The sequence below is a fragment of the Haemorhous mexicanus genome, chromosome 8, assembly GCF_027477595.1.
Source record: "Haemorhous mexicanus isolate bHaeMex1 chromosome 8, bHaeMex1.pri, whole genome shotgun sequence".
Taxonomy (NCBI): domain Eukaryota; kingdom Metazoa; phylum Chordata; class Aves; order Passeriformes; family Fringillidae; genus Haemorhous; species Haemorhous mexicanus.
Window position 1 is genome coordinate 254,409 of NC_082348.1, and position 24,587 is coordinate 278,995.

Here is a 24,587-nt window from a genome sequence, read left to right on the forward strand (position 1 = left end):
AATGATACCTATTATATAAAACATTTTTATCATAACTTAAGAAAAGTCTTAATAATTCCTTTACATAACTATAACTTCTGAATTGCTCTCCAGAAGTCAGGCCCAAATATAAAAGAAATACACTGTATATAGAGAGGGGTTCAGAAACTTCATGTCTCAATAGATAACTGTTGACTGTTGGATGCCATATCCAACTTTCTAATGTTGCTTGTTTCATGGAGCAATGAATTTGTTATGAAGTGACCACATTCAGAAACGTACTATGTAAGCATCTACAAAGGGAGAAAATCATACTGAATGTACTCAATACCAATACTGTCTGCACTCTCCTGTTCCTTGTGCTGCCTCACTCGTACCTGACTCCAGCTGGGAACCCAGAGGCTGGAGGAAGGGTGGGGAGTCTGATACCACTTTTTGTTACCATGGAATTATGGTACCATGGATACCCTTTGTATCTTCACAGCTTCTGGGTAGTCATGTTCCCCATGAAATACCAAACGAGGTTTTTATAAACTTATCGATTCTTTTCCTTTGAAACTTTTCCAGCAGATTAAAATACACCTCCTTGGCAGAAAACAGCAGTATTTCTGAGGGCAGATCAGCTGGCAGAGCTGGAACAAGCTGTAGGCATACAGCAACCTCTTGTGGCAAATCCACTACACATGATATAATTAATAACCTTTGAAACTACATAAGCTTCTCTTGATAGGAGTTCTAAACCTCTATAAAATTGCTTTAACAAACAGCTGGAGAGTTGGAGAGTCTCTGTTAGCTGGACACTTAACAATACTCAGACTTCAGAGCTGTAGCAGTCCTTCTCTTCAGTTCTGGAACAAATTAAACACTGGTAGCCCATTATAAATAAGGTGTCAGACTGAAATTTCTGCTAATAATATAATCTAGAGGTTTTTATTAAAATTGAGCAAGAGTAGCATAATGGCCACAAGCAGAATCTGTGGCCATGTATGACAAGAATCATAAATATACTATAAAAGTACACACTCCTCCAGCCACCTGATCAGCTGGCTGTCCTGTGCAAGCTGAGGAAGAAAGGGCAGCGAGAAGGTGCAAGGAGGGAAGAGGAGGAATGACAACATGTGAAAACAAGGGTATTCAAAAACAGCAAGATTTTCCAAACCAAGAGGTGCCCTCCTGGGAACACAGTGTGGGAAATGCACACAAGAGGAACAATACGAGTTTGGCAGATGACACTAATCAGACCACTGAATTTGGGTTGGTCTTTTTTTACATTGTAGAAATAAAGTCTTCTATCCTGGAATTAAAGGTGAACTCAGGAAATTATTTGACTTATGTACGCACCACTTACCAGGACTTTTGGGGCTGATATGGCAGGCAGAGGTTACTGTGCTTGAAATGATTTGCAGATTTATGCATACCACTTAGAGAGGAACAGGCTGAACAAGTACATCCTGGAACGCACAAAGGCTCTAAACAACAGCTAGTATTTGTTTATTAAAATTAAGTCTTGTGCTCTAGTTCTGTTTTATTGCAACTTCCCAGTCTCGCCATTTCTTTGCCATTTCATCTACTGCAGTTTCACACACAAGTCAGGAATCCCTTCATCTCAATTCAGGCCTTGGTCTGTGCACTGAGCAGCATATCCTGTAGCTCCTGCCAGACCAGAGCCAAACTGCACAGTTCTGAATTCCCAAGCAACTCTGTCCAGCACCACCCAAAGTAGGAGCACCAAGTGCTTAAGGGTAGAGACTCTTCCTTGCCCAAGAGGAAACTCCTCCCTGCAGAGAAGTCCAAGAGATCATGTATGTCTCAGGCCATCAAACAGCACATCTGACATTACCAAGCTGACAAAGACATTGAAACAACCAGTATGTACTGAAATCTCTTTTCAAAGCCTTCATTGTCCCTTGGCTTCCCATCTCTGTAAGGTAAGCCCTCATCTTTGAGGGCTACAGCTAATAACAACTGCATATTAACAAACATTGTGTCCTCCAATATGGTGAAATGAAGATCAGGAGCAGAAATATTTTCTTGAAATCATGTCCTTCTCACTGAATGGCTGCATTGTTTGAAATAGTCCATGAACAGCCTGAAAACAGTCTTCCTGCAGGGGTTTGATTTTTCTAGCAAACCTACTGTATTTGTTCTTTATGTGCTGAATTTGGTGGCAATTCATATTTAAATAATGAAAGCTAAGTATTACAGCTTGAACTAAATAAAACAAAATCCCTGCAACAGAGGGCACTACAGCCTCAACACAGTATCATCAATGATGGTGCAAACACAAACTGGACACCACTTGACCGAGCAGGACATGGAACAGAACACTTGCCAGAATTTCCTGCTCTGCAAGATTCATCTCATAGCAGAAGAGAAGATTGCACCTGCTCTACATTTTGCAAACCCGTGAAACAAAGTTTATCAAAACTAGACCTCCTGTTCTTGTCTGGACCTGTTTTTACATGTGAAAGTTTTACCCAGGCAGCACCTGGAAGATCCTTTCCCTTCCAGCCTGCTCTCTGGCAGGCCACTGGGCACTCCCACGGCACCCTCAGCATGGCACCCTGTTCCGTGTACACGGCAGCCCCGGTACTGCTGCAGGGCACACCTGGATTTGCTGGGCTGGGCGGACTGATGCAGCTCAGACACATGGGCTGAGCCCCTGCTGCAGAATTCCTGTTTGCCCACAGACATGGTCTTGCCAGAAACTCGAGTTACTGAATGTCCTTAGTTCATCTCTGTGGGACTGCACTTGCTAAGTGCCTAGGGCTTTTTGACAGAACTGTTCCATCCTTAGCAATCTCTGTATGACTGCCTGATTTATGCCACAAAAGGGTGGCAGCTCCCTTCTACACCAAGCACATCCCTCCTCCCTGAACATACTGCCTTAAACAGTTAAGCAACATTCATACAAAGCTTCATACAAAGTGATGTTCATAAAGGCCTGAAGAATCAGACCCTACAACTTTTCCCTAGTTATTGATTTTCTACAGAAACAAAAAACATAAAGATTAGAATTCTAAAGATTTTACAAATATTCTTTGTATAGGGAGCATGTATTGGCCATCAACAGATTAGAGTGCACTGTGCTAATTTTGGCTTTGAGAGCACAGATAGTCATTTGACACATGGACAGTTTTGACTCAAGTCCTGTTTGTTCACTAACATTCATATCAGTATTCACTGCCATAGAGCCAGCCTGGGGAGTAGAAGTGTGCTGTAAACAATAGAAAAGCAGACTGGTTTCCAAATCCCATACCTACAACTTCAACACCCATAAAGTATATTGCTGCTGTTATCCAGGATAACATTGATAGTATTTCACAAGTGGCTATCAGTCAGTTATGGAACCAGAGATAAAAAGCAGTTGTCTTCAAAAGAGAAGCAGTATTTTAATTTTTTCTATTTATTCAAGGTGTAACCAAATTATTTTTTGCACATGCTACTAATCCCCACCCCCTGTGATCATAATTTAATCTTTAATCAACACAAGGGTATTTACATTTGATGGATGGATGAAAAGATGCAGACATTAGTGTTAAATGGCAACACTAACTCTGGGTAATCTTTCCAGGATCCCTTGATTTTAGAGGGAGTGTCTCATATATTTGCAATAGCTTTCCACTGCAGTCATGTGGAAAGCGCACTTTAAAAAGAATCCTCTTTGGCAGTATAACCATTTTTTGAGTATCACCTTTCACATTAAGCATGAATTTAAGTATACAATTTAAGTGTAGAATTGCACTACTCTGGTTATGGATGGGGCTGAAGCATATTTAGAACATGGATAGGTATAGCTGGGTTCCTATCTTGAAAGGAACAACCCAAGAAAAAATTCAGATATGCTGCAAAATGATCAATGGATCTACACATGGGAAAGCCACTCAAATTTCAATGCTTCATAGTACAACAGAATCAAGCTCAAAAGACTCAAAATTTTGTGCCACTGAAAGGTGGGATTGTTGGTATAATGTTACCCTGGTTAAACCTGGTTTTGTTATATGACTTTGGGACCACCATAATGTGGGACTAACATTTAAACTCAAGGTAGATATTACTGAAACCAAAATAATTACATCTGCCCCAGTCAAAGAGGATGAGAAAATTCAATCCCCACAAATTTTTGAAATCAGACCATGTGATCAAAAATGCAGATCAGCAGCAAATGTTTAACCCACCTTGGTTTCTTAAACAAATAGAACTGGTAATGCAGATTAATATTTCTACACTTAAACTGATCTGGTCACCATCCTTAAGTACTTCCCATGCAAGACAGTTAGCTTGGCTACATGGGCAACCCCCATAAGGAATAAGAAGAATTGTGACTGGAACCACATGGAGTTTTAAATTGTACAGATGCTGAAGTACTTATAAATAACCTGAGCACAACCACAAGTGATTTAAACAAATTACAACACCCTCTGTGGTCTTCTCTACCAGCACTAGCAACTAATCAATGGCTCTTATCTGACACATTGCCTCAGTGGGAAGGAATCAATGAGTGAGTTCATAGATGATCCCAGAGGCACCTGGTGCAAACCAAGGTGAAGGTTCTTTTTCTCTTAGCTACGTCTGAGCTCAGTTGTGGATACAATCAACAGCAGCAGCAATTTTAAGAGAATGTGAAGAAGGCACCTTCACCCACTGAACTTCAAAAAGTAATTTGGAATAATGACTGAATTTGCAAAGGAATTCCAGCCTTGGTGGCACTTAATCAGTTATAATACCATCAATAGCACAGTCCTGGTACTAATCCACATAGGAGCATTGGTGTCCATCACTCAGTCAGTGCAGTAGGCCTGAATCATAACCAAACCCTACCCCAGAGCATAGGACGTGTGCCCATGGGGAATGGCAAACCATTAGTGTTAGCACATGCACTATATGGGAACAGGGACTCACTTGTGCACTAACACCAAAGCCCTGACATTTGTCTGAAGCCAGAATAGTGTTTGTCATTTTGAAATCCATCCTGATGAAGCTCATGAATGTGTACTTTTATATACTGGAAAACAATGTGCTTATATGAGAACAATTTGTGGCTTCATATTGTAGATAACCTTATTGCTGATACAGATAATTACTCTAATGTTTGTGTTCACGATTTCACCAAAATCAATGGGTGGAATTTCAATTATTCAGCTCCTGTCACATTATGTCAGCTATTGCTGTATAATTATACGCTGATTCAAGATCTGCTGCCCATCCTCTGTTGGGATGAATCTCGCTTGAGTAAGAAAATTATTATAACAGGATGATCTGCAATAACTGCTGAAACAAGCTCAGAAGAATAGACAAAAGACTTTGATTACTGTCCATTGTGATGTGGAAAGCACACAAGGGTTGGAACAACCCCAACCACAGGGGTGGTAGGCTGCTTTTCAGATGGTCACTAACCAGCACTACAGGGAGTTTAAATGAGATGTCCTACCTTGTTGTTCTCCTAATACAAACCCTATTGTTTTGCCTTAATTGTAGCACTCTGTATTTGCATTTGGGAAATCATGAAGCAATTGATTTACCTGTCAGCCCCATGATTCCTTTCAGGAAAATATGTGACAGTTCCAAAGTGAGACATGATATGTATAAGAAGCATCATAAGTATGGAAGTGGGGAACTGATGCATAACAGGAACAAAGTTCCAAATAATAAGACAGAGAACAAAGCAGTTAAGCAACGGGAGCAACAGCCACAGGAATGTACGAAACAGAAAATTGATGTGCTAGGTCCGTGAAGGGGAGGGAATAAAAAGATCACACCTTTCTTATTCAGGACCTTATATGATGGGCCAACAAACCCTCAGGTCTGACTGCTTCTTGCCCTTGCCACAAACTTTCCTCATTAGATCATAATTATAATAGTAAAAGCCACATCCCTAGCTCAGCCCCTCTGCCTACCAAGAGCCCACTGCTCACTGAGCACATACCATGACTTCTTGGGCACTGTACATTGGGACTGAAACAGAGAGAAGCTAACAGCAACTTAACCACGGAGTGAAGTAAGATCTGCTTGGCCTGAGACTGTAACCTAGAGGTGTGCCTGCCTTGGTCTGTCTCCATGCTAGCTCTGACAATTCACCACACAGCACCCCTTTCTGCACACAACTGTAAACAAATAAAAAACCTCCAGTCTGTGGGGGGGGGTCAATTTCTTGCACACCAAAAGGGTAAAAGAATCAGTTTTGGGACAATACTCTTCTGCAATCACTACCTTAAAAAAAAAAAAAAGTCAATTAAATTCTGAGTCAGTGAAGCTCCACAACCAACTCCCAACAGCAGGACAGTATTATCCCCTGGCTCCATTGTCCCTGCTGTCACTGCAAGCAGGTCATGGCTCAAGCACATTGCCTGGACTGGGATTTACACTTGTTCATCCCCATTTTTAAGCTTGACCCTTTATGATTGTACTACTGCCAGGCAGTACTAAGTCTCATACACCATTCTACCAAGTCCAAACTCCAGTCATAGCATTCTCTGCACCTTGGCTCCTCCCTGCTACCTGCCCTCCTATGCCAAGGGTTCAGCTCCAAGTCAGGTAACTCTTTCATTTATCCACCCAAGCCCCAAACAGGTTCAAACAGACTGTTTCTCCTCAGTTCTTCCTGCTCGCTGGATCTCTGCAGAGGAGCTGGGTTTTCTTACAGAAAGAAATGCAAGCAAAAAATACTCTTTCATTGCACAGAAATCCTTCACAGGACTTTGTGAATTACTTACCATGCAGTAAGCCTCAGGCCTGCATTCAGCATGGAAAACCTCAGGCTCAATTGAAAGAAGCCCCATGTCTTTGAGTCATGCTTTCTTAGAATCAAGTTCACATCAGATTTGCTACCATTAAACTAAAAAAACCCCAAAACAACAGGGCTGACAGTTCCCATTCCTTCACTCAAAACTCACACAGTAAGTGAAACAGATTTTTTGGCATTGAGTAATTACTACATACCAGTAACACCAGGTTAGACAGAAGCCATGATATTGTAATAAATCCTGAGTACATTTAGTAACTCTTCTTATAGTTTATTGTCAGTAACAGAAACACAGCAAGATACAAGGCACACAGCTTTTGAGCACTTCAGCACAATGTGCTAAGTGCTATATAGAATAGAAACTCACTTTTAAGTAAACATAAGTTTTTTAATGATTATCTTAACATTTCCGTGGCTGTTGAATAATGTAAATTCTTTTAGGCATTATGAACTTCTCCAAGGTAGGTTGTGGCTTTTGGTGAGCCACTTGCAATGTTGCTGCATGGATATTGTGGCTCATCTGTAACATTAAAGGGGGGAGAAAAAAGTTGTGATAGAATACAGATTTTCAGCTATTCTCTTTCTAAATTTTATCCTATTAAAGTAGTTTAAAAGGAGCAGTAAAACCTAAACCCAGAAAAAGTTCAAGTGATCAATACACAGAACTCATGGTAACTTGGTATTTTTAGTTATAATTTCTGTTTTCAAAGTGATATTAGTCTGACTACCTTTAGGGAATTTTTTTTTTTTCTTCTCTTGTTTAGTAGCTCATAGAATGAGCTTCCAAGATAAGGAAAACACAGCAGATAATCAGTACGCCAGAATTAACAGTAAGTTGAATAAAATTCTTATTTTCCCAAGTTCAAAATCATCATTATTACAGTGGCTAACTATCACATTCTAAAGTAGCAAGGTAGTGTCATATAGTTTCAGGATTCTGAAAACCAGTAGGAAAAAGAAATGGTGGGTCAGAACAGAGGGGATGAGGGCAGGTAGAAGAGAAAGAGGATGAATTGTATCTGTTCTCCATTAAAAAGTCTAAACAAAAATTCAAGATTTACAGGCTAAATCTATAAAAACAACTGTTGATAAGAGGCTTGTGTTGAAATTATGCAACTGAGTTCTGATGTTTTGCTGAGCTCTAGGGATGAGGAACTCTTGTACGCTTCAGAGTCTGAAGACTGTAAGTGTGTAACAAAGAGATGACAACTGTCAGGTCTTCAGATTACCATGCAAACCAAAGAGCTGCTTGTGAAATCAGCTCTTCCAAAGGGCAGGTGTAAGTCTGTACCAACAGCCCAATAAGACACTGGAGCTGTAAGCATGTGATAAACAGAAGGGTCCATCAGCAGCTGTGGGATACAAGATTTTACAGGATCCCATAGTATTCCTAAGGGAGAAGTCAAAAGATGCTCGACCGAATGATGTCAGGCCTCAAATGACACAGCAAGATATGGGGCAGCAGCAGGACATGCAGTGCCTGTTGTCTTGGGGATCATTCCCAGAGCAGGACACTGGATCACCATCCTGGTGTCCCCTGCACCTGCCAGTCATGCCACCCACCTCCCTCAAGCAGCTCTGTATTTTTGCTGGATCCTTGTAGAAGTTGGAGTGATTTCTACAGTGGGATAAAGCACAGAAGACAAGGTTTTGCTCTGCACTGTAATCCCAGCTTGCTCTGACACTTAGATGCCACTGGTAATTCTTCCCCATATTTCACTAAAGCTAATGCACCATGCCACTTTACCAGTAGGACACACCTTGCTGCCTGGCTGTGCTTCTCTGCACAGGTGAGCACAAGTACCCAGGGCATGTTGCAGTAACTAGGAGTGGAATCAGAGTAAGGAGAGAAGCCCATGTACTTTTTAGCCATCTAGAAGCTCAGCCACACGACCACTACAGAAATAGGTTATCCCAAGAACATTTAGTGGCAGATTAAACACCTGATACTGCCAGACACAAGTTTGAGGAAATTACACTTCTTAACATTTTTTCATGTTTAGATTTATAAAGAAACCCTGACTTTTTCTTTCAGACTTACTTTGTTCAGAGCTTCTGCTACCAAGACGCCCATGTTCTGAGGTTTTGCAAAACTGACAATAGCGCTGTAAAGCAGAAGAAAAAAGTATTTAGCATTTCCATCTTACAGAAACACACAAGCAGTTGTCACTTTCCTTTTCCAGACTTAATACAAAACATTTTGCAATATAAATTTAGGGTTTGGAGCTGAATCTTTTCATCATGTTAAAAACTATGTAATATCAAAAAAGGCATGCTGTTTCAGAATGGAACAACAGAAAATCTATGACAGGCTCCAATTTTTATTCAGATATACAAAAAACTGTATATGAAATATCCTTGAATATCTCAAAAAGGATTTTTTTTGTACACTGTAAAATAACTTGTCAGAAGCTGAGCAGTTATATCCTAATCTACAAAACATTTTCTTGATTCCAATATAGACCCATGAAAAAAATTCACCCTCTTCTTTTGGAGGGTGTTTACTTTCACAGCAACTGTTTGTCAAGCAAGACATTTTTTTTCACCAGATTATCCTATTAACTTCTCCATATTCCTATGAATAACACCATGTTACTAATATTCCACAAATAAATCTGTGGATATGAAATAATTTACTTCAGCAACAGCAAGAACTTCAGATAGCACATTCTTCTGATGATACCATTATATCCACTCACACATCTGTAGCTTAAAATGGAGTAGGGAAAAATCATTATAAATCCCAAATAACATAAATGTGACTCTTGAAAAAGCAGATACTGCTTTAGTTAAGTTAGTGATTCTGTGGATTAGGCAAGACATTTCCTACTGACATTTCAATTCAGTAATTGACAGTTTGCTACACTGACAAATATGTTATTTAAGATCTGTTTATACCATTAGGTAACTAAGACTGTGGAGAAGACAGCTGCAAAATTACACCCAGACAATTGGCAACAAGAGAAAATAAGAAGCTTCTAATCCCAGAAGAAAACAACAAAAGAATCAAAAATTCCAGGAACATCACAAGTCATTCAAATTTTACTGTCATACCCTTATATTGGTTAACTTTTTCTTAAGTGCCATTTAAGAAAAGTGCAGGTATTTAGGAAAACGTTCAGTCTTTGAAAAAGCTTCAAGAAAATACTTGTTTTAATGGCCAAATCAGCTGATTACTGTTATTTTATTCAAAATAGAAGTATGCCTTCATTTTTAGGGCAAAATAGCTTGGTTAACCTTATAAAGTAGCAAACAGCAAAAGCCAAATTAGATTTTAGATTGAAATAGGGGGTATAGCCTATATAGGAGATAGGACTCTTCCTTGGGGGAGTTGATGTGGGTTTAATTTCCTTCAGAATGTGGACAGCCTAAAGTTCATTCCTACTTCACTGGAAACTGTTTGACCATTCCTTTATTAGGCACAGTTATGTAATACATTGTTTTAATTTCTGTTCCATAAAATATGACAATAGAGAGGAGATTCAGCCTTTGCCTTTCATTGCAAGGCACTATCCTTGGGTTTTGAAGTAGTTGGGTTTTGGGGGTTTTAAAGTCAATACTTATTTCTATATCAGTATTATTTTATCTACAAATTGCACAAGATAGTTTAAGAATTAAACTCTTGTAGAATTAGACTTTTCTTTGTTTTCAAAGACCATTACCTATGATCTTGAACTACAGGGCAGGGGTGAACAGGCCCTGCATTGTAATACCTTGACTTCTCTTTTCCTGGAAGTTTAGCATTTTTCTCAACAGGTCCATTTTCTTGCTTTTTAGACACTCTCATACCTCCAGCTTTAACTGCAAGAAGAAAGTGAAATGTAAGTAAAAATACCTACAGAACTACACACCACAATTACATACACAAGAAGAGAATACTTTTACCCCAGATAACCATTAACCAGAAATCATCTTTCAGTATTTAGCTCCAAGCTTTACTTGTACACACACATACACAGGAGTAGCCAAAGAGATGCAGCAAAGGCTTCAAAATTCTGTGTCACGGCAGACAGAAATCAACTTCCAGATACCATAAATGAAGAAATCAGAGTGGTTTCAGGTGCCACTAACTATATTAAACCTTAACACCTTACTATGTTAATAGTTTCTGGGGAAGAATATTACATCTCCAATTTGTATTTTAAGAACAAAAAAGAAAACCGAACCACCATCTGAACACTTTCAGGTTTTTGAACAACGTGACTAACAGCAATAAGGGCTTCATGATCAGTTCAAGATATTCCAGAATAAATTTATTAATGCAGACAAAAAACAGATGTATAGTCATCTTGTACTTGTGTTCCAACATGTTTAATTATATTTTATTAACGTATCTGCCAATCACAAAACCAATTAGTACTAATTAAGCTACAGGCGACCTAACAACAACAATTTAAGTTCTGAGGCATGTCTGAAAATTGAATTCTGAACAAAGAATACATAAAGTTATCTAAAACATTCTCTTGAAAGAAATACCTTCTCCCTCTTCAAGAGAGCATTTTAAGTTTTGAAACTGTAACTAAGAAAGAACAATCTTAGTGTTCTTTTCTCATCCTATTTAGCAGGTTGCTTCACTTTTCAGCAAGACTCCTATTCTGATTGTGAACAATTAAGGCTAGAGTTTTAATTTGAGGGAGGGAGAGAATAGGGAAAGGTTTCTAGAATTACTCAACTATCTAGCATGAGAAATGCATTTGTATCCATCTGTAACTAATGCCCATTTTCTACCAAATCTGACTCCTGACCTTGTATTTCCTGGTTGCAGGTTTAATTTTAGAAACCAAAATTCTCCCTCAGTCATGTCCAAGGCAGCACTATAAGATCAGAGTTATGCTATAGCTAGACTTGGCTTTTCTTCTCTTCTTAAAATGACATCCATAAAGGTAATGATACTGCTGCATAAGCAGCAAACTCTTTGCCCAGCCATCTTACAGCTGCAAATACACCGGAGTCCTAGACTGAACCTAGTCCTTCTGGCAGCTTAACTGCAAAATTAAAAGTATCCGAAATGGAAGTTTCAACTGTTTGTTTCCAAGTATCTACCAGTAAAGAGAATTGAGACTCTAAATACCCTCAGCACACAAGGTGCGATACTCTTCCTTTTCTTTGAGGCATCTTCAAACTAGAATGACAAACCATGTTAAAAAAAACCCAACCCAAACCAAAAAACTACAAACCAAATATCAACAACAAACCAGACCACACAGAAAAAAAAAAAAAAAGCCCTGGCATCTTTCAAGATCTCAGAGATCTTCTCAACGTAATTTCTCTTTACGTAAGTTTATCCAGAACACCAACACAAGTTATCCCAAGTGTTCTCCCACACATTGATAGGCTCTTGTATTTTTAGGAACCAGTCAAACCACAAACAGGAAAACCACTAAAATTTTGGAATTAGGTAAAAAAAAAAAAAAAAGGTAACTGAACCTAGACCTGCAACTTTTGGTTTGGGACCTTCTCCACATGCAGGATTGGCAATTTCTAGATACAAGCATTGTTTTTAATTTAGCAGGGCAAGGAGATCCAGACAGAAGCAGACATTTTAACACTATGAGGCTTTCACAAAGCACAAGGGGAGCTAGACAAGGAGGAGAGAAATACTCAACATGGGAAGAGATACTGAAACATGGACAGTCTGGAATTGTGTCTATTACCACTAGGCCCACAAAACAATGTTATCTATAGTGATTAAAAATAACCCGTGTTCCTTTCCATCTCTGCACTGACTTGAAATTAGCCACTAGGAATAGCTGTCCCAGCTGTTCACACACATCCCTGGTGGGGGAAGGGTTAAACATAGATGCATCTGGGATGCACCACAAAGCTGTTTTGTAATTTGCTTTCCAAAGCAATAGAGGGGTATGGCAAACTTTTAATACAGAGTTCAATTTTTTTGTTTTTTATAAGTGACCTGCTAGCCATGTAATCTAACAGTTAAGTGACAAAATCTTTATTAATTTCCATTTTTAAAATACCATGTATTTTTAAAATAAAACAAGAAAGTAAGGAGGCACACTCCTTTTAATAGTCCCCTCTCAAAAAAATCCCCAAAACTAACCAACAACAACAACAACAACAAAAAACAAACATAAAAACAAACCCAAGTGAAAACAAAGACAGCTTGGCTGAATACTGGTCAGAAAAAACCATTTACTCTGCTATCTCTACCCCTTGGCCAAGCTGGTCCCCACTGCAGTCACACATAAGCTTCACCAAGACTTACTTGGAGACTTGCAAGTCTACGGGTTGCAGAATACTATAATGCAAGTTCAGAAAGACCAGTACCTGCTCCAGGTCACTGACTGCAGTGGTTTAAAGCCCCTTTCAACTGTTCCTGCCACACACACAAAAGTCCAGGAATGGACCAGAGACAAGATGAAAAAATTATTTACATCCCAAATTCATGTAAAAGTATGCTAAAAAACCTCCAAACAAAAAAAATATTTCCAAGAAAACAAAACTGCTCTATGAGGTACAGGGAGACAGACAAGTATGTGCTCCTCAGGCACTAACTGCTCCTAATAAACCGAGGGGAAGTCCCAACTGGTTTAAAGCCTTGTAGCGACGGTTCCTCAAGTACCAAAGGCTGAGCCTGCAGTGACTGTCCTTGCAGTGACTATCTCCCAGCTCCAAAGGCTGAGCCTGCAACATCTCAGAACAGAACAGGCACACAGGGACAGAGTGCACGCACTGGTGTGTTTGAGACAGCTCCGCTCAGCTCCTGGGATGGCTCAGGAGCTGCTCACACTGTATGTATTTACACGCTCCCCTGACAAACACAGGCGCTACTACACTCGGCACTACATCCTTAAAATCCCGGTACTACATCGTTAGAGCCGCCACAGGCAGAGCGGCCGCTGAACAGCAGGCTCGAAGGCTTCCTCACAGAGAGATCTATCTCTGTGAGGCGGGGCGGGGAGGGGGGGCGCTTGGTGGAGGGGAAGTAAATTCTTCACCTTACTACAGGAGGTGAGGGATACGGCTGCAACATTAAACACAGATATTGAATATGGACACCCATTCCTCTCGCTATCCCTCAATAATGCCCGATCACCGAGCGGCGCCAGCCGCACACCCGCCGACCGAGCGCACCCATGATGGGGCGGCTGCGGGACCTGCTGGGGAGAGCGGGCCCCGCACCATAGACTCGCCTCCGCAATTCCCGGTCCCATATGGCCGCTCCTCTCCGCGGAGGAGCTGCATCTGTGTGGGACGGTGCGGCGGGAGAGCCCCTCACACCGCGCCCGGAGCGGCCCCGGCCCCGGCCCCTACCTGCGGGAGGGCGCCGGCCCGGTGGGACGCTCTTCCTCAGCGCCATGGCGGAACCGGGAGCGCCGGGAACCAAGTGGGGCAGGCCGGGGCAGGACCACGCAACGGCGCAGGGAACCGCGCACCGACCCGAGCGGCAGCGCCTTCTGCGGTTCGGAGAGGTTGGGGTGGGGCGGGGCGGGGCTGTGAGAGCGGGGAGTGGTGTGAGGGGCGGTACGAAGTCGATAGTGAGGGGCGGGAAGCGCTGTGAAGGGAGGTTTGAGAGGCGGAGCGGTGTGAGAGGCGGTGAGTGGCGAGAGGGCAGGGAGCGGCGTCAGGGAGGTGTGAGGGCGGTGTGAGAGGCGGGGAGCGGTGTGAGGGCAGGGAGCGGTGTGAGGGCGGTGTGAGAGGCGGTGTGAGAGACGGTGTGAGAGGCGGGGAGCGGAGTGAGGGGCGGGGAGCGGCGTCAGGGAGGTGTGAGGGCGGTGTGAGAGGCGGTGTGAGAGGCGGGGAGCGGTGTGAGAGGCGGGGAGCGGAGTGAGGGGCGGGGAGAGGGGTGGGGAGCGGCGTGAGGGCGGTGTGCGGGGCAGGGAGCGGCGTGAGGGCGGCGTGAGGGGTGGGGAGCGGCGTGAGGGAGCGGCGTGAGAGGCGGGACTTTTAAAAACGTTGCTAAAGATTCGAAGAACTTGATTTAGTGAGGTAAATCTTGCCCTCTTCAATCAGTAGTGTCTGCTTGAGACAAGCAAAACAATGCCCTCTTTTAAAAAAATCCGTGGCCATAACAAACATTTAAGTTTTACACAACGTATTAGAAACATGAAAACTGAAAGTAGATACAGCTAATCTGGAATTATTTACTGTATAAACTCCTCAACATATTCGTTTTCGGTATTTAAAATTACCAAGAAAAAAAAGAAGGAATTATTTTTTAATGTTTACCATCTATGTTGTAAATTATACTGCGGATGAAGAAATCTTCATCGCAATTTGTCAGTTTCTTGAAGCTGTCAGTGGCTGTAAGGTTTTGTACCACTGCACCGGTCCCGCCGGCTCTCCAGAAGCATGGGGCAGGTGCCGGGCAGCTGTGGGGCAGAAGATGCGTCCCACGGCGTTCCTACAGCGCTCCGAAGGGATGGGCGCGTGCCCTGGGGAGGGAGAGTGCGGCGGCGCCCGAGCACTGCCGGCACCGGCTCTGCGCCGGCTCTGCTGCTGGGGAGGCGCTGCGGGCGCGCTGCTCGCCGTGCCCGCCGAGGGAGGGCGGCCCAGCCGCGGGCTGGGCTGGGCTGGTCTGCAGGCGGCTGCTGGAACCATCATGCAGAATGTCAAAAAGATTTTCCTAGATTGCTGTAAACATGTTCTGCTCTGCGGTGCTAAAGCATTTAATCACAAATATTTGCTCTTTTAGGGATTCTGAAAGCAAAACACGAAAGAAAAAAAAAGTTAGTCTCATGATTTCTTTGGAATTGTCTTATTATTGGGTGTCAATGATTAAAAAAAAAAGGAGAGAGAGGGAATGTAAAAATAGGATGTGATTAAGTAGAATCTGAAGAAAGGGGAAATGAAGTAAAAAAAATGGAAGAGAAAACAGACTAAGAAACCAGTAGGTATTTACAGCTCAACAACCACCTTATGAGTGACTACTGATGGCTTGGATCTTTAAAGCAGAAAAATTGAAAGGACATCCAGTCTAAACTAGATCTCTCTGATATTTAATTCTGTATGTATGAGGCAGGAAACAGTTTTGAAATGCAGCAATTTCCTCCCTAGAAAAGCAACTTACTTTGCAAATATTAAAGTTGATAGTGCTGCATGTCTCTGCCCATAAGCATTTAGCCTGAAGTGGATGATGGCAATTTTGACTGGGGAAACAAATTCTTTCAGGTAAAATGATCTGCAGGAGAGAGAACAAAAGAACCCTTCTCTGAAGTACTTGGCCAGGAGTAAGGGTTTTTGATATTCATGTTTCTCTGCCTCAGCAGAGAAATAGTGATTTTTTCAGTTTGTTTACCTGAGCTGTTTGTTACTGCACAGATTGGATAGGTGAAATTTCATTACTTACCACATAAGGCAGTCATGCAGTACAGCTTTGGTGTGCTGCCTAAAGCATTAATAAGGATAAGGTTTAGTGCCATTGTACATTTGTTCCAGGAATTCTTGGGACAAGCATGGGAACTTGGTTTAAATAAGAAATTTTAAGTTCATGTTGACTTCTTACCATATTAAATGTAACATACCATTTCTTTTTTTCTTTTCCTTCCACCCTCTTTACTTCATTTCCTTTGTCACTTGGTATATCTTTAAACCAGAAGCTGTTGTGAAGTGAAACCATATTTATATAGTACTTTTTGGAGCACCTTATTCTTGACAGGCAGCTCTTAGCACTACCTCAACAAAGACACTGTGCCAGCTTAGATTTGTAAACCTGATTTTATGTAATTATTTCATTTATTTAGACTATTTTCTGTTTTCATTTAGACTTTTTACCTGTGGAAAATTGTTAGACTGGTTTGTCTGGGTGAGAAGAATCAGCAAGAGAATACTTCTGTGACCATGGGATAGTGCAGTTGAAATCTCTTGCTTTTCCTCCCATCCTCAGTCCCATTTCCTGATCACATAAATACCAAACTTCAGAGATGTTCATCTGATGCTGGGGATAGATTTATTTTTATTATAGTAATTTGTGAATGACTGAATTAAAAATGAGTTTATATTTTAATGGTTCTATGTATTTTCAGAATGTGGGTTTTTTCCATAACAGAGGCAGATGTGGGAAAGCCTGGGGACAGACACAGAATTTTAACTGTGATAGAGAGACAATAGTCATTTAAATTTTCCTGAGTGGTACTCTCAGCATCTCTCAAATTCCTAGAAATTTCTCCTTTATAATCTATGTTCTACAGGCAGGTTATTAGCTGATTGCAAAGTTTGAAGTCACTTGTTGGGAACAAAAATCACTATGCTCCCAAGCAGACTGTCTGTTCTAATCCAGCTAACAGCTATTAGCATAATTACACCAGTATCTTGGGATGACAACCAGACATAGCCCACATCTAAAACGAGCAGTTAGCATGCAGACATATGGAATACCTTCCTCATGTGTCATATTTTAAATCACATCTCTGTTGTTAAGATCTATTGCTCATGACTGCAGTATTTTCCCTTCTCTGTCTTATTTCCAGTATTGCTTGTTTTCAAATGTCAGAATTACTAAATTGTGGCTACTGATACAAACTGATACTTGTTTTATATCTGGCAACTGAATGGAGAAATACTACTGCTGTTTTCTTAAAATCAGTGACAGGTAGGCAATACCTTTTTCAGATGAGTCAATATAGCTCTCCTGGTTTTAGATGCTCCAGGAGCCCAATGGAGACAACAAATATCCTGGGGCAGGTATGCAGTGCTTTTTTTGTTTATCATGCTTTAATTTCCCCCACATTTGGTTTTATTTTCTGTTCAGCACAAAGTTAATAATGTTAGAGAAATCATTTGTGTTAAGCATCTAAAACAAGGAGAAGTAAAGGCAGAGGTGTTTTCAGTGGGGTTTGTATTGATATAATTGTTCACTAGTGCATGTAGTATATATTTGATAAAATCTGGAGGATAACTCTGGCTTCACAGCTGTAAAGCTTGCCTGTTTCTTGTAGGAAACCTGACAAGTTCAGGTCTTGGTTCTGGTCTGGATGCTGGTTGATTCTCAAACCACAGGAGAAAAAGAAGTCTCCAGGCTGGAAGGTGCTGGAAGGTAAAGGGCAACATCATTAAGCAGAGGAACCTTACTGGCTAATTTTAATCACAGATTTTTTTTTTTTTTTCTTTTACCCACAGAAGGACTAAAAAGATATGCCTTTGTCATCACATGTTTTATCCACCTAAGTGCCCATGTTTAAAAAGTATTACTGTGCAGTGGAATAAGTGAGTGAATTCTAAAGAATTAGGTTGCAACACACAGACAGAGGCCTTTGGAATTTCATCTTAATGGAGATCAGTTTCTTCTCAGAGTGCGATTGCTTTTTGCCAGTGAATAGGCAGAAAGTTCATTCCACAGTCCTTCTGACTTCGAGAGCTAGCTGAAAATTAGCACATTACATATCCTGCTACTTGTCTTATTCTTTTACATATGATTCATATAATGTGGGACAGACCAGAAGGTGATGTTTCATACAATAGAACGGTATGTATATAACAGTATTTACTAATATCTGGGGTGCCTTGAAGCAGGGAGGAGATATGGTGCCTGATATCACTGGCCTGCTCTAGGACTAGCGTTAGAGCCAGCTGACCCTGACAAGCTGATCCAGCCCTTTGGATACCTGCAGAAATGCTGCTGCTGCAGTCTCCCCAAAGGACGCCTGCTTTGTTTTACACAGCATTATCAATTTCTACTGGCGTGACAATGAGTCTGCTATGGCTGCACACTAAATCTTCAGTGACATGGCTCATACAAACAATTAAGACAACAGTTATGCCTTGTTCGTGGAATGTAGTTAAAAAAAATAGAGTGAAATCGAAAAATAAAATTGAGGAATTAATCACATTGAGACAAGCTCTACAGGGGGATGTGAGGACAAGTATCAGAACAGGAATACTTACTGGAGTTTTAAAAGGAGAATACCACAGTTTCTTCAGAGATACCATCACACATACCTGCCCATTCCATTGTTGAACATATGTTATACTCAGCTTTTGGTTCTCTTTCTATGTTCATAGCATTTCTTTCTGTTCAAACCATATGAAAAGTTAATTCGACTCCTACACATTATTTAAAGATTTAGGGACTGCTGACACAGAATGAGGGCAGGCAAATTAATGTGGACAACTGAAATGTTGCTTGTAGCCCATCCAAACACAGCCCAGGATTCAGCATAGCAGTGTTCCCTGGGCAGGTGTGCTAGTAAAAGGCAAAATTAGAAAGTTCTTGCTCCTGTATTTAGTATATAAAGTGGGTGTAAAAGAATGTGACAGGTGTGGCAGCAGAATAACCAGCAAGGCCAGGACAGCTGCCTGTCCAACCACCCAGGCCACTTGTGTGCAGGGCACCATCCAGCCATGGGAAGAAACAAGGTCCGCCTTCCTTTTTGTCTAATTGTAATGTAATCACCAACTCTACTCTGAACTAAAATGCCATTAACCAAGCCAAATAAATATTACTTTTTTTTGATGGGGTAAAAACCTTAATAAGAACAAAAAGAAAACTCAGTATTTTTTGAAAATGCATGCATTTTTAACTAGTGAATGCCCTGTAAGTTGTATCCATCTCAATACAAAATATTTAGAATCTCCAATGAAGTAGTGATGTCTTGGATAACAGAACTCATGAATATCACTTTGATGCTAATTGTGAGCAAATGAAGAACCTGTCTGCCTTCCAGACAGACAGTCACTTACCCCTCCTCCATGGCAGTGTTGGGAGAGGTTTCCAAGTGGGGCAGCCAGCACTGAGTCCTTCCCTCACCTCTGCCTAATGGCCACTAATGAATCCCTGCACTCTGTGATGGGAAATGACCAACCTTCCAGCATGTCTCAGTGACAGCTTTCCCCTTGTGCCTGCGGTTGTTGACAGCTACAGGAATCTACTTGTAGCTATAAAGTCACTTTTGCCTTGTTTCTCAAAAAGATTATTCATGTTTATGTTACCTTTTGTGAGTGTTAGTCTTTGATATAGTAACGCAAATGAAGAATGCATGCTTGAGTACTGTCCTCGGCTGAGATGGATTCTCTTCAGTCTGTTTACTCTGATGGAAGAACTCATTAGCCTTTTCCCAGTGTTCTCCCATCCTTCTTCAGAATACTGGAAACCCTAAAAACCCAAGGAAAATGCAGTGATGTGGAGCAATAATGGTGGTTACAGACAGGCTAGAGGTAACAGACTGTACAGCACAGGAGAGTTTGTGATTTAGCTACTTAAAATAATCAAACATATTTATTAGAAAGAAATCCAAGCAGACTGTAGTCAGAAGGGAGACCATCATTTCTAGGACAGCAAGATGACCTCAATTTCTTTGAGAGAGCAAGGGGAGGGGTAGAGGAGAGATGGAAAGAAAACAGGCTAGAGTTCTGAAGTATCTTGGATTGCTAATAGCAAAAGTAAAAACACAAGTCTGAGGAATCTTGGTAGGAAGGTGCTGGATTTGGCACTTTGGGCCACCAGCCTGACACATTCAGGACATTTCCACTGGAGAGAGCTGGGAAAATGGCCCAAATGTTTTGATATGTTTAACCTGCTTGAGAACATGCAGTTAGACTTAATTTTCATGGTATTTGTTTCTAAATATCACACAGAGAAAATAATAAGAAAAAAATGAACAGGGAACAGGTTTCCATGGATGAGACTTCCATATTTATTGTTATTCCATGTGCATAGAAAATGGCAGTGAAGTTCCTTATGAAATAGGCAAGGAATGGGAGAGATGTGGATATACTGGACTAGACTTTGTGCTTCAAAATTACACTATTCATTTTTTAAAATTTGGGCTATTTTCCTCTTAGAATTCACAATACTTTCTTGGGTTTGGTTTTTTTTTTTTTTTTTTTTTTGTGCATGATGTTTCAAATTCCTTTTCCAATGACACACTGCATTACAAATGGATGGCACTTGAGACCAATGTGGCATTTCCATATTTACACCAACAAAGAAATTTACATGACGCAGTAGCATACAATCCTTACATTCAGTAATAGCAATAAAACAAGGGCAGCCATTGGATTTTTTCTGTACAAACTATCAGAACAAGACTTTTATTCACATAAAAAAAATCGGCTTTAATTTACTCTGACCTACACACTTTCCAAATTCATCATACTCAATTCTCAAACCTTTCATCACATCACCCACACCCTCACCAGACTACAGGAGCTACAAGTAATGATACCTAACACCTAAGCAGAGCAAAACCATCCCTGCCAGCTTTTTCTCCTGACAATTCCTCACTCAAAAAAACCCCCAAAAAACCAAAAACAAACAAAAAAAACCCCAATCCCAAAACAAAAAACCAAGCTGCCCCCCCCCTGCCCCTCCCCCCCCCAAATCATCCTTTTTCCTTCTTTTCTTTCACTTTCATATTTCTTAACCAAAACAACACGGGGCCATTCCAGTCCTTCTCAAGCCAGACAAGAAGCACACTGGGTTTTTCTCTCTGGTGCTACACCCAGGAGTCAGGAGAGCCTGGGTACTGTTCTGCTCGGTAAGAAGATCGTCTGGTGGAATAAAAGTCTACATAATTGGTGGTTGATTTCAGTCCATACTGTGTTGTGTAATCTGAAGTAGCAGGAAAGTGAACTCGATCGTCAAAGTAAGGGTCCTCATAGCTGTGTGGGGACTGCAGGTACAACCGATAGGCGTCGTAGTTTTTCCTGGTGGTATCTTCTTGGCTGTAGTACAATTGCTGATGCTGTTGGTAAAATGAAATCAAAATAAACTTTCAAAAATATCATTAGCAGAGAAAATACTTTACCCAAGTGCAGCTCTACCCATGACAGTAACGCAGGTTCCCAGCCTCCATGAAATGTACACAGGGAAATGGAGGAAATGCCCCTGAGTTTGCTTTGTATCTCCTATATCACTTGAAGGGAGTAACTCCAAAAGTGCACAATTTTCGAGCTCAAGTACAGTAAGTACAGAACCTGGCCATACCTACCAAAACCAGCCCAAACCCAACTCGAGTCAGAAAAGAGGTCTCAGATCCCACTGTAAGAAGGTGCTAAAACACGCGACTCATATGGAACCAGCCAGGCTCCAGCAGCCCTGAGGCCCTGCCAGCTCAGGGCACTGAGCCAGGTTGGTGGGAATGGGGCAGGTGCCCAGAGCCCCAGGCTTAGCCCCTCCTGCTGGGCCTGGGCAGCAGCGCTACCCGAACACACCTCTGCGCTCACCTGCAGCCGCCGGTTCTGCTCTCTCGCTGGTGAGGAATAGGAACTGATGTAAATTGGTGATGCTTTGCTAGAACCTGGGAGAAAAAGGTTTAATGCATAACTTCAGTCTTTATTAATTCAGCCGTAAGTCTATTGGTTTTTATCTTGCCTTTTTTGTAGCACCCATACTATTAAATCTGCAGATTTCAGTACCTGCTAATGATACAATGTAATATCAGAATGAAGGCAAATGTCCTTCAGCAGCATTTACAGCAAAGCCAGGAGGCTTATGTTGCTGTTTCTCATATTACAGATTGAAAATCTTTAAAGCAAGGAGTTTTCTTCTCTTTAGTCACTGTCATCTATTGTTTTGCTACTTGTGTGACATAGTAAGAAGGAAAAGAGATCAGAGAAAAATGAAATCTTGATATAATTTAGTAATATAATAATATACAACTGCACATTAAAATTTATAACATCATCATTATAATATAATGTTCATAATAATACAATTTTCTGTACTAGTATTTTAAATAAAAATAAGAATTACAACTGCCTCTCACCTCGCAGTATAGAAAGGGATCTGTGTTTACTCTGGTACTGGGCATTTTTACAGAGAACAGCAGAGCTGGTGACACCCTGCCCTGTGCCACAGCCAGGGAATACAAAGAATGAAAAGGGAAAGCAGCAGCTGGTAGCGACCAGCCCACTAATGCAGTAGTCTGTGTACGACTGTGAACTCTTCCCACAAGGGACAGTTCCCTGTTCCAGAAGATGCTCAGCTGGTCTCTTACCAGTGTAGATGTCTTTATGTGCAATGACATCGCCCTGGCTACTGTAATACTGCATAGAAGGGTGCGTCCTGTCGAACTCGGAGCGAGGCTCTCTGATTCCCAACAAAGCTGGGGACGAGGACGTGCTGCCAACTGACGGGAAAAGAGAGGTTCTCAACATTGACAACAAAAGCCTTTTGCACAGCCAGACTTCCTCACCACTCCCTGCTGCAAGTGCTCACTACCAGGGGGTGCGTAAGGACAGAACAGCCGGAGCTATTCCTAGAGCTGCCAGAAAGGTACCAGAGACTGCAAGGGGAAGTCACTGCTCTCTGGTGCTCACAGGCAGACAGAGGACTTTTGTGACACTCACAGCCCAGATAGGGGACCTTACCATGCTAGGACATCACCTGTGTAGAGGCAGAAGATGACACTCTGCTAATGGTGATGGTTTATCTAAGTTATACTTAAACACAATACTTAAGGCCACCCTGTCACTTGTCCAACCTACCTGGCCTCAGTGACCCCTGTATACACAGGTGAGTCCTGGGCACGGTGTGGTCTGGGAGGCCAATGGCCATGGGAGGATCCCAGCAAGGGATCACTGTGCTCCTCAATAAGCAGCTGAATCTCAACTGCTGTTGTAAGAAGTTTGTTCTGCTAAATCCTCCCTGGTCTACACATCCCTTGGGCTTTGTTGGCTCAGAAAAACTCCAGCAATGGGAGTAAAATAGTTAAAAACAATTTCTATAAATTTTGCTTCAAAATATTAGTTCAATGATAATCTTCCACCACTGATGTGTCTGTTACATCATAGCTCAGAATTCTGTGTCATTATGGATAGTTTAATTACTGGTATTTTCCTGGTACATTCATGGCTAAATATGCTATGTTCTTAAAAATCTGACATGGGTCAACATAATGTGTGTTTTAATGATGAAGTGACTGAAACAAGAACAACTGTTTCAGGCCAAGTGTATCTGTTCCAACAGGCATCTGCTGTGCTCAGCATGATGCTGCACAGCCCCTCTGGGGATGTGGGCCTTTCACCAGCTTCCACTGACTCCGTTGGGCTTGGCTGTGCTCTAGAGCAGAAAAGCAGACACTTCCTATGAGGAATTTTTACTAAACGCTCTTTGAAATACAGCATCCTCTGAATATTTAATTAGAGCTGCTCATCTACTTCCTACTTGTCAGTAACACCGTTGTTCTGCTGGTGTATCCTGGGATAGAAAGTGCCAAGATAGAAAATTGACAGTTGGTGTCAGAATATCTTTTTACACTTGGGTAGAATCCAGTCATTCCCTGAGCATAAGCTGTACTGGCTTTCTTGGTGGGTGAGAGGAACTCTGGCACAAACACCACAACAGGTTTACTGCTTGTAGGAAAACAAATCCTTGGAGTCCTTGTTTTTCAAGTCAACCACGTCATAAAGGAATGTGTGGGGGTTGTTACTTTTATGTAAAGAAGTAATTAAACAAGAGTTTTGTAGGAACTGGTCACTAATTTTAGCAGTCACAGTAGGTAGGTATTTCTCAGTATCAACAGAGATCTGCTCCAGATAGCTTCCAGAAGAGTAAATTGGTAAAATAAAATGCCATATGATGACAAAATAGAAGGCTTCAGGTAGGTTTTGTATCAGCTGTCTTGAAGATCTAAATCCTAGCACTGAACACATTGAAGGAACAAAGGTGAGAAATAAACAAGGAGGAGTCAGAAAAGTAAGGTTTTAGGGTTTGGTTGCTCGTTCTTACAGAACATGACATAGTTGGGAATGAAAATGAGCTCCCCACAGTGGGTGTGCTGCTGTTCATGCTGCCAGGTCCCCCTGTTCCATGAGGCCACTCCACAATCCCCACACAGCACAGGAGGAGTGGCTTTGAATGGGGCAATGGTTGGTAACAATGTCCAGCTCTATTCATTGAGGATTTCAGTTTGCAGGAACAATTCAGGGAGCACTCAGAGCACGTGAAGTACTTTGCTCAAACACCAAG

At 41.5% G+C, this 24,587-nt stretch overlaps 2 protein-coding genes across 10 annotated transcripts in view; both read right to left on the reverse strand.

Annotated features, from left to right (window-relative positions):
- Window positions 1–6,971: 6,971 nt before the first annotated feature.
- Window positions 6,972–14,181, reverse strand: DAPL1 (death associated protein like 1). Its single transcript, XM_059852414.1, has 4 exons — window positions 13,994–14,181; window positions 10,435–10,522; window positions 8,763–8,826; window positions 6,972–7,241 (listed from the first exon to the last, which is right to left on the reverse strand). Exons 1-4 carry the CDS (start codon window positions 14,037–14,039, stop codon window positions 7,122–7,124), a joined length of 318 nt encoding a protein of 105 aa, XP_059708397.1. The 5' UTR covers window positions 14,040–14,181; the 3' UTR covers window positions 6,972–7,121.
- Window positions 14,182–20,286: 6,105 nt separating this feature from the next.
- The window catches only part of PKP4 (plakophilin 4), a 66,746-nt gene continuing 62,445 nt past the window's right edge, over window positions 20,287–24,587 (reverse strand). For all 9 annotated transcript variants that reach the window (XM_059852416.1, XM_059852417.1, XM_059852418.1 and 6 more), the window contains 3 exons: window positions 22,615–22,746; window positions 21,842–21,915; window positions 20,287–21,360 (listed from right to left, as the gene is read on the reverse strand). In XM_059852416.1, the coding sequence (XP_059708399.1) occupies window positions 21,112–21,360; window positions 21,842–21,915; window positions 22,615–22,746 (455 nt within the window). In that variant the 3' untranslated portion in view covers window positions 20,287–21,111. The remainder of the gene's footprint in view (window positions 21,361–21,841; window positions 21,916–22,614; window positions 22,747–24,587) is intronic.

Excerpts from the sequence above, each read along its gene's own strand:
- DAPL1 (XM_059852414.1), bottom strand. The coding sequence starts at position 14,039 with ATGGCGCTGAGGAAGAGCGTCCCACCGGGCCGGCGCCCTCCCGCAG. Across the intron at positions 10,523-13,993 it reads GGGCCGGCGCCCTCCCGCAG|TTAAAGCTGGAGGTATGAGA; the intron begins GTAGGGGCCGGG and ends TTCTTCTTGCAG. Across the intron at positions 7,242-8,762 it reads TAGCAGAAGCTCTGAACAAA|ATGAGCCACAATATCCATGC; the intron begins GTAAGTCTGAAA and ends TTAATGTTACAG.